The sequence below is a fragment of the Echinops telfairi genome, unplaced genomic scaffold, assembly GCF_000313985.2.
Source record: "Echinops telfairi isolate 266 unplaced genomic scaffold, ASM31398v2 ScPeMD7_3;HRSCAF=10, whole genome shotgun sequence".
NCBI lineage: Eukaryota > Metazoa > Chordata > Mammalia > Afrosoricida > Tenrecidae > Echinops > Echinops telfairi.
The window spans coordinates 26643394-26653520 of record NW_022103899.1 but is presented as its reverse complement, the minus strand read 5'-3'; the positions used below and the strand labels follow the sequence as shown (position 1 = coordinate 26653520).

The window sequence follows — 10127 nt, the reverse complement described above, 5'->3', positions numbered from 1 at the left end:
GAAAATGAGGAGCTGATACCAAGGGCTCAAGTAGAAAGAAAATGCTTTGAAAATGATGATGGCAACATATGTGCAATGTGCTTGACACAATGGATGAATTGTGATAAGAGATGTAAGAACCCCTAATAAAAGTATTTAATAATTTAAAAAAGGCCCTAGTCATTGTTCATCAAAGAGAGATGTAGGACATTGTTTTTGTGGACTCTGTTATACCAATTGACCTTAGTGTTCCCTGAAACTATGGCACTGTGATCTCAGACGGGGCTCATCACTTTTATCAGATTTTCCCAGGCTATCTAAGACCCAGAGATGGCAAAACCATGGGTCTAGAAGGCCACCGGAGATCTCTTTCAGCCCCGAGATGAGCACAGAAGACTGACCAAGACATAGGGACCCTTTGGGCTCCCCGTTTTCTGAGAAGGATACCTGATCTTCTTGGATGTGGAGTCGTACGTGGACACCATCACGGTGCAGGCCCCGCAGCCTCCTCGCCCACAGCCATGCTTGGTCCCTGTGAGACGTACTAGAAAGGAGATGGTCAAGGAAAAGATGCCAATAGGTAGTTGCCTCTAGGGTGTCACTGGAAGAATCGATGCATTTGAATTGTGGTGCTGGTGAAGAATATTGAAAGTACCAGGGGCTGCTAAGCGGACAAACAAACCCGTCTTGGAAGAAGCATGGCCGTAGCGCACCTTGGAGGCCAGGATGGCGAGACTTTGTCTCATGTGCTTTGGACATGTTGTCGGGAGAGACCAGTCTCTGGAGGAGGACATCATACTGGTAAAATCGAGGGACAGTGAAAAAGAGGAAGGCCCTTCAAGAGACAGACTGACACCGTGACTGTGACAATGGGCTCAGGCATAGGAACCACTGGGAGGAGGGCCCAGGACCAGGCAGAGTCTTGCTCTGTTGTGCACAGGGTCACTATGGGTTGGCACCTAACAGCAACAGGGTGTCACTGCAAGGAAGGTCTCTTGGAGGGGGAGAGAGGCGGATCTAAGAAGTATTTCCTCTCCCTGTAGGTCTCCATAAGGCCACTCCATGTTTTATTAAATGCTATGGAACATCAGACACATTTATGTGCCCCCTGTCTGTTTTCTCACTTGCAAAAGGGGGAAAGCTGGTACTTACCTCACTTTCTGAGGCTTAATCTATGCATCTTGTAAGGCATTGCCTGTAAAAGCCCTTTGAAAAATTCTACATCCTTATGTTGCTGCTAGTTACCATCAACTTGATCCCAACTAGTCCGGACCCTGTGTGTGCAGACCAGGACTGCTCCTTCAGATTCTCAAAGCATTTGGAAGCAAATCACCAGGCCTGTCTCTGAGGTGCTCCTTGGGGGACTTGACTTGCTAACCTTTCAGCAGGTAGTTAAGTGTTTAATGCCCCAACACTCATCCTATGTCATCTTCCAGGCTCTAATCATGTATGTAATTAGAAGAGAGAACTTTATTTCATAGCAGACTCATTTTCTCCAGTCATTTCGACTCCATTTCAAAGCAAGTTAGGGAGACATCCCTGTCCTTGTCTCAGATCCAGCCTTGCACACTCTGCCGCTCCTGCCTGGGTCAGGTCTTAATCCCACCTCTAGGCCCGGCTCAGTTTCTTTAGAGAAATCCGTCCCTTCCCTCCTCGTGGCTCATCTCCACACCATTGGTGGCATTGGATGCAGGTAACTTAGCCCTCTGAGAAGACTTCAGGGTGTGGAACTCTGTTGCTCTTACTTAAAAAAAAAAAATTATTATTATTTTAAACCACAGGCCTTGTCTATCAAAACGAAGAATTTTAGCTTCCATGGTTATCAGAGTAGTTAGGTAACTGGGAGAGTGGGCTGGGCGTAACTAGTGCCTGCCCATCCCACTTTAGACTGAGGAGGAGGGCAGGCCCCATTCAGATCGTAAGATGGTTGCTTCCCAGGAGTGACTGTCTTCCCATTTTTCACGAGGAATAAAGATTTTTAAAACATATAATTTCCTAATGCTCACATGTTGAAAAATGGAAAAACAGACAACAGCAACAACGAACCTATGGGGGCTTTTAAACAAAACGTTTCTGTCTGGCCAACTCTGTCTACTCTTGTCATTTCGTTATTGGTTTCTGTTGACCTCTCTGAGAGATCTAGGACTCTACCCTGCTCGTTGTGTGGAATGCAGATCTGCATTTCAGAACATAAGGTGGCGGGCAGGGCAGACATGGTGTGAGGAAACAAACATAAGGAAATGACATCTTTTTGAGGACCAGTGTGCCCGAAGAACCTGGAGAATTCGGTTTCGCTCAAGGGCAGCGCCTGCAACCCAAGCCTCTGTTACATAACCTTTCAGGTGGGGAGCTGGCCAGCCCTGAAGGGGCTAACTAGTGCTGAAGTAAAGAGCTTAGCTTAGATTTCACTGCTGTTAAACCAAGATATGAGAAACTCTAGGGAAACTTCCTCCTGTCCCAGAGTCCAATTAACCCAATAAACTCATCACACTCCTCAAACAAATAGTGAGCAAGGACCAAGGGCGTGGGCTGTTTGGGGAGTGAAGGGGGCTGATTTCTTCCCATAATTGCAGCGGGTCTAAGTTTTTAAACAGACAGAGTCGAAGCCAAGAGTTTGACCAAAAGGATCCAGTTCTTTCTCAGGAAGGTCAGCAGAGTCACCTCCGGCTCCACATTTCTCTCTATCACCTGTGTTAGCAACAGAAAAGAGATTATTTTCGGGTTGGGGCAGTGGCCCCGTGGAATGTCAGCTGTGGTCTGTTTGCTTTAGGGATTAGAGTATAATGTTAGGTTCAGTTCCATCAGCCCTTGTGTTTTTGCGCTCTGAGAGCAAACAGCTTTCACACAATGTACAGAGCAGGGGACATGGAAAGGAAATGTGGCGACAAGGCTCCTCTGTGACTCGTGCTAGAAACCACCGGTGTGGAAAAGGAAGTGCCTGGCAGTCGTGCGGGGTCTTCCCTTTTGCTCCGCTAGCCATCCTTGTGGAATCCTGTGACCCAGTCTCTTGGACTCTTGAACTATTTAAAATTGGATGAAATATTTTAGCGTGTCTGTGCACATACGTATTTGCAATGCAAGGTCTTGGTGGGAGGAAAGCTTACTGGGTGGGGAGAGGGTTTTTACCCTGGTGGCCAGGAAGCAGCTCTAATGGGAATACATTTAATAACATCTGGGGACGTAAGCAAAGTGCCCTGTTGGCACAGTGGGTTAGGTTTTGAGCTGGCGTTCAAATTCACCAGCTGCTACATGGGAGGGAGAGAGGCCGACAGCTTCAGTACAGCTTGTAGCTTAGGAGGGCCTGTGGAGCAGCGTCACGCTGTGCTCGCGAGTTATGATGAGTCGAGATCCACTAGATGAGAGTGGGTTTGTTTTTGGTCTGGAGGCCTTCAGAGAGCTGGCAGAAAGGGAAGTTGGGGGCATTGCTGTCACCCAAGAGAGGGCCTAGAACCAACTCGATGGTGAGACATGATGCCCTAGCTCAAGACCCAGGGAACTTCTAGAATTCCTAACCCCCTCACCTTGGAAAGTGGGGGATTAGTTTTCCCCACACCAACTGCCACAACCCTTTTTCCTGAAGCAGCTGGTGGGTTTGAACTGCTGACCTTTTGGTTAGCAGTAGAGGGCCTTAAACGCTGCGCCACCAACACCCACTCTCTGGATCTTTACCCACTGCCATTGAGTGGATTCGAACACACACTGACCTTATATAGGACTTCTGAGACTGTCAGTCCTTATGAGGACAGACAGCTTCATCATTGTTCAGAGGAGTGGCTGGTAGTGTCAAACTTGTGATCTTGTGGTTAGCTGCAGCCCAATTCCTCACCTACTGAACTCATCAGGGCTCTTTTCTGGATTTCTAGGGGGCCCTTAATTAACAAAAGAAGAAGCCCTCCCCTGCCAACCCTGAACTAGCCATTTAAAAACTGTTTCCTGAGACTGTGGCTGGATGCTATTTTTGAAGAGGTTGTTGACTTCTGCCAACACCCCGCACGTCTGTCTTTTCTCTAACCCTAGAATGATACCTCTTTCTAGCTATTGCTTCCTTTTCCTGGGTTCATGACTCAGGAAAGAACGTGGAGCAGAATCTAGTGGAAGGAACCATCTCTGGCTTTTTGTCTCAGAAGCTTCAGCAATAAGTAAGGACATGGAACACAAATGGTAGAATGTAGTGTAGTGTTTACGTATTGGGCTGTGATCTGAAAGGTCAGCAGTTCGAAACTACCAGCCACTCTGCAGGAGAAAGATGGGGCTTTCTACTCCTATAAAGAGTTAGAGTCTCAGAAACCGATAGGGGCGGTTCTACCCAGTCCTCCAGGTTTGCTATGAGTCAGGACTGACTCAGTGGCAGTGAGTTTTTGGTATGGTGATTGCTGATGGTGGAGACTGGACCCAGCAGGGAAGGTTAGGAGGGGAGAAAGGAAATGTAGGGACTCCGTGCTCTATTTATTTCTTGTTTTGCACCAAGTCCCGGGAGTGGGGATGAGGATGATGATGAGGATGGTGACATGCCACTTAGGTTGGTGGAATCAGAGAACTGGAGGGCTTTGAAGAGGAGGTAGCAAGGCCACAGAGAGGGCACATGCCTGGGGAACAACAGAATGGTTCCTTTGAGAGACTCACGATCAGAACAGAATTAAGCAATAGCTTGGGTGAATTGTTGGCAAGAGCCAGTGGGGCGATGGCGCTCACAGTGATTCCAGGGAAAAGTAACAATGGAAGAGACACTCCCTTGACTGAATTCCACCCTGGAACTTAGTTGCAACCCTGGAAAAGAGGGGATGTCCCATGGACCGTGATTACATTTGACCAATCCTGTATCATGGGGACTTGAGAGGAACGTTAAGTTCATTGGTACAAAGACACACAGGAGGCAGACGTGGCAGTTTGCTTCTGTAAAGACCATAGCCTTGCGAACACTCGGGGCAATTCTCCTCTGCCCCACAGGGCTGCTGTGAGTCAGAATGGGCTCAACAGCCACGGCTGATTTTTTTTTAATAGAAAAATAAAGTTACATTTCTCATCCACCTACATTTGAGGATCCAGATCTGTTACTAAAGACGTCTGGAGGATCAAGCCTAGTGCTGAGTGCTCTGTGAGCATGCAGGAGCGTCTTCGTCAACGAAAGAAGAAGCTCCTTTGCAATCTTTACGTGAGCTCTAGGAAGAGGATTCTCCAGCTCTAGGAAAAGGGATGAAAAGGGACTCCGAGGTTCAGAGAGGCTACACAACAAAAGGAAGAACAGGACTGAAACCGAAGCTGACCCGGACCCACGTATGTGCAATCAACCTCCCAATAAAGGTTGTGCTGCCTCCCCACATTCCCAGAGCCCAGCCTCGGAGAGGAGAGAAGGCCACGTTAGAATGGATTCTTGGAGCCTGCGGCTAACCAAAACCAGTTGCCCTTGAGTGGCTCTGTGCATGTCAGGTTGGCCAGTACTCTATAGCGTTCTCAAAGGATGGTTTGTAAAGAGCTACTCAGGCCTCTCTTCTGAGGCACATCTCCAACCTTTTGGTTAGCAGCCAAGTGAGTTAACCATTTGTACCACCCAGCAACTCCAGTCCCTGACACCTGGCCCTTGAACAATACAAAGTTTCAGCCTGAAGGAACCACAGGGGCTGCCCCCAATCTAGGGGTTTCCTGTGGGTCCGGCAGGCCACGGCCGCAATGCGCAACACTTACTTTTCTCCCGTTCACAAAGAAAACCAAGTCATCGGATCTTGTCGGGCACAGCATTGCACCTGTAAGCTTCGCCTTAAAATTCTAGGTGGAAATGCTCTTTGGCACCTGTGTCTCCGAGCAGAAAGGATTTAGGTGACCCGAGCCTCAGAGAGGAGGGCAGGAGGGAAGGTTCCCTTGCTTCGTGGCCTTTTAAGTGGAGGGCACCAGTGAGGCCCGCCCTTTCCTCCTGCCTCCTCTGCCAACCACCCGTCTTGGCTTGGGAGCCCGCTCTGCATTCACTCACACCCTGCATCTCTTCCTGCTTCCCTCCCTGGTCCTCGGAGTGAGATCACAAACGACAATCGAAGCTTAAACCTACCTCCCAAACGGCCTCCGCCCCAGGAGCACACCCCGGAAGGATCTCCGTATTCTAAAAGAGAACCGCATTTTGCTTAAACCTGACGTTTGTCTATTTAGAACCTTTCCATGACCTCCCATCCCACACAACCCCACATCCTTGCTTCCGAGGGACCATGGGTTGGTCCCGCCCACCTCTTGAACACACCCCTCTCTCTCTCTTTTCAGATCTTAACTTTTCTTTTTTCTTTTTCAACTTTTTATTGTGAATTAGGCGGGGCTCTCCATTTGGGACCCTCACAATTTTTCTATGTTTTACTACAAATCTGTCTTGTAGTTCTTCCTCATAGATCCAACCAACAGCAGTCCTGCGAGTAAAGCAAATGACATAGTTACTCTGTGAGGCGTTTCCAACGATGTGAGTCTACAGAGAAAGCCCCATCGGATAGACCCCAAACGACCATCACGATTGAAACAACATCTCAATCCTCCCAGTAACTCGCCCGGTCCCCTCTTTGTTTTTTACTCTTTACCCTTTGTAGAATACTTCTCTTCTAGTCCACTGGGCCCTCTCACCTCCTTTCCTCTCCAATCCCTGGAGATCATCAAAGTCTGGTCCTTTCAGTCTGAGAAACTTTCGCCTTGATTTTTTCTTTCGTAACAGGGCTGGGGAATGTTTGTTCCTGCCAAGGACCATTTGGCTAGTTTTACCACCCTTCTGGTGCCAGACAGGTCAAACATTGCATGAAATCAGCCCCCAGTGGGAGACGGGGCCGCTTCTCTTTGGTGAGGCCTGTGCCGTTAGCTGGAACTGATGATTTCGTGGGCCTTACATGCCCCATGGGCCCGATGGGCCCTACCTCTGTTTTATAATGGTGGTCTCCTACAATATTCCTGCCTTGGTAATGGACTAACTTTACGGAGCATAATCCCCTCCAAACCCATCCTTATCATGAAGTGCTTCACAGTCTCATTGCTTTTGAACACATTTTAAAGTACCCTGTCTCTTGTTCATAATCTCTGCCAGACTGCTCTTTCCCCTGCCCCTTGAATTTGCTGATTTCCCTCCTGTCTTCAGGCCCTGATGCATGCTATTTCCTTGGACTTGACGTCTCTCCTCTCAGACTTTCAGCATGGTCGTGCCTTCTTGGTTTTGGGGTGTGAGCTTACACCCAGTCTAAAGTAGCTCCCATCTCACCATGCTTCATTTCCCCTGTACTACACATCACTCCCTGGCATGGCTACAGCTCACCTTGGGGCTGTCTGCTTTCTCTACTAGAATGTAAGCTCCATGTGGGCAGAGCCATTACTTTTGATTCACCACTGTGCCCCAAGGCCAGCATGGTGCCTACCACAGAGGAAATGCCTCCAAAGTGTTTGCTGAATGGTCAATGGTTTGCCCATGCCTGTAACAATGACAATGGTGTCCCTGTCTTGCCACGATCCCCTCCCCATCCCTTTACTTGCTACCAAATGCAGCTCCATACACACAACCACAAGGGTGAACCTGGAGAATGTTTCGTGAGATACAAAGAGACAAATATGAATGATCTCATTTATAGAAACTATCCAGAGAAGGCAAATGCAGAGAGACCAGGTTTATTCATGGCCCCTAGGGGCTGCAGGAGCCCTGGTGGCATAGTGGTTGTGCATTGGATTGCTAACTGGAAGGCCAGCCGTTCAAAACCACCAGCTTTGGGAGAAAGATGGGCTAATTACTCTCATTAAGAGTTATGGTCAAAAAAAAAAGAAAAGAGTTATGGTCTTGTGTTGACAGGATCAGGTATCAGGTATCAAAAGATCCAAAACAAACAACTATATCAATGTGAACACTCACATGTGTGCGTGTGTGTGTGTGTGTATGTGTGTGTGTAGTGAAGACCCAAAGCCTATGTGTAGACAATTGGATCTTCCCCCACAAAAGGGTTATAAGGAAGGGATGACTCAACCAAGGTGTAGTATAGCACTGATGAATCATCCCTCTAGTTCCTGAATGCTTCCTCCCCCCTACTACCATGACCCACTTCTACCTTATAAATCTGCTAGACCAGAGAACACACATTGGTGCAGATAAGAGCTCTCAACACATGGAATTCAGAACAGATTGAACCCCTCAGGAACAGTGAATGGATTCAGGTCTCTTCATTGTTAACTTAAAAATGATTAAAAAGGCACACTTTTCATTCTATATACATTCTCTATAACAACACGAAGCAGTTTTAAACCCTCTTTTCTTTGAACTCTGAAAGCATCAGTAAAGCCAAACCAATTGTTTGTGTACTTTCCATTTAGTTAACCAGGAACTAGGAAGCTGGTCGCTAATCTGCCACGAACAGTTGATTGTCTCTGCCTCTCCTTTTCCTAAGTAGGGAATAAGCTCAAGGGAGGTGAGCATAGCTTAGTGCGTCCCTCATCATATTCAGCACCGATGGCAACTTGTTCATGAATAAATGCTTGGTGGGTTACCACATGGATGGTTCATTCATTCTACTAGTAGTTACTGATCATCTGCCTGTCTGTCTTGCACTCTGCTAGTGCTGCTAGTGGGACAGTGGAGAAGAAGACCTACCTGTTTCTTTCTCTGGGGAATGTATCGTTTAGCCAGGGAGAAGGCTACCATTAAAATGTATCTTTGTGACCAGTGCGGCTGGAGCCCAACAAAGAACAGGGGTTTTAATAGCCTTGCTTTGGGCAGAGAGGCCTGACAAGACCTCTCTGAAGAAGAGGATTGAAGAGGCATTGATTCCCCAAGAGTTGGGAGGAGAGGGGGAGGCAGGCAGGGGCAGGCTGGGGGATAGAGAAAGCTGCATGTGGAGACACAGGCCCTTCCATGGCTGCTTTCTTCGAAAGGAAAACCCACGCAGACCCACAATCTGCTGATCAGGCCACTCTTCACGTAGAAAAGGGCATCGGGGAACACAACGACCAGTAAGCCAATTGCTGCCAAGTGAATTCTGACTCGTGGCCACCCCATGTGTCTCCCAGGCAAACTGTGTTCCACAGGGGTTTCCAGGCCTGATTTTTTGGGAGATGGATCTCCAAGCCTTTCTTCTAAGATGCCCCTGGATGGACTAGAACCTCCAACTTTTCAGTTAACAGCCTGACCTGTTACTGACTTGCCTCACCCAGAGGTTCCAGGGAACCCAAAAACCATTTTCACGGATGCTGCTAGTGACTGTAAGAAGCATGAATTGCAATGCTTCAACTTGTTTATAAGAACAAATCCTTCCCTGCCAACATACACACGCATTTAATGTTGAAAAAGTAGTTTTAGAGTGCTAAATCGGATTATGGTATTAGATTTGGCAGATATAAAAATACTTTGGGTTAGGAAACCCAATTCATTAATTGCTGGGAAACTGAAAACCGAACCCAAATTATCTGAGAGGAGTATTTTTCAAGCTTGTTTGTGCCAGGGCCACCTGTCGGAGCGGATTTTTATAATATGTCCACGGAGGTGGGCCAGGGCCTTGACTCCCATGCTTCCTTCCCATCCTTCAGGAACTCCCACGGCCTTGGGCAGTTCACTTTGAGGACCACCCATTCCAGAGTGAACACAAAGTTGCCCACCGTTTCAGGGTAGCCTGCAGTCTCTGCCACATCCTCTGGACTCACAGATGATGTACTGGAGAGCCCTGGGGACCCTAAGGTGAGGATGGCACTGCAAACTGGAAGGGTGATGGTTCAAACCTGCCAGCCATTCTTCAGGAAAAAGATGGACAGTCTCAGGGACCTGATGTAGCTTCACAGTGAGTCAGAATTGACTTTGTAGCAATGGTTTCAATCATTGTTTGGACACCCGTGTATTACATGTGAGCATTAGATGATTCACTATGTGAACACCCAATCCTCTCTATGGTGCATGGACCTCTCCCTGGGTGACACTTGGAGCTTTGCTTTCTGTTGGGAGAAGCCCAGTGCTGACCTCTGAGTGTAAGTGACTTCAGAAAGCCTTGGGTGAAGGGGAAGGCAATGTATAATAAGAGAGAAGCCAGCAAAAAATGATGAAGGCCCAGGAAGACACTGAAGGGAGTACAAGAGTTAAAGCAACAGAGGGAAATTTGAATAATTATGGAAACAAAGGACATTCTGTTTTGGCACCCCCTTCCCCGGCCCCCAAAGATTTTCTG

At 47.8% G+C, this 10127-nt stretch overlaps 1 protein-coding gene and 1 non-coding gene across 2 annotated transcripts in view; both read right to left on the bottom strand.

The window, feature by feature from the left end:
* LOC101661389 (aldehyde oxidase 2-like) overlaps window positions 1–5715 on the bottom strand; it is a 105266-nt gene extending 99551 nt beyond the window's left edge. Inside the window, 3 exon segments of the mRNA XM_045296335.1 lie at window positions 427–523; window positions 2610–2667; window positions 5662–5715. Coding sequence (XP_045152270.1) covers window positions 427–523; window positions 2610–2667; window positions 5662–5715 — 209 coding nt within the window.
* A 606-nt stretch (window positions 5716–6321) lies between these two features.
* On the bottom strand, window positions 6322–6454 carry LOC115872096. Its single transcript, XR_004047644.1, has one exon. It is a non-coding gene; the product is annotated as a small nucleolar RNA SNORA18 (small nucleolar RNA).
* Between the last annotated feature and the right edge of the window lie 3673 nt (window positions 6455–10127).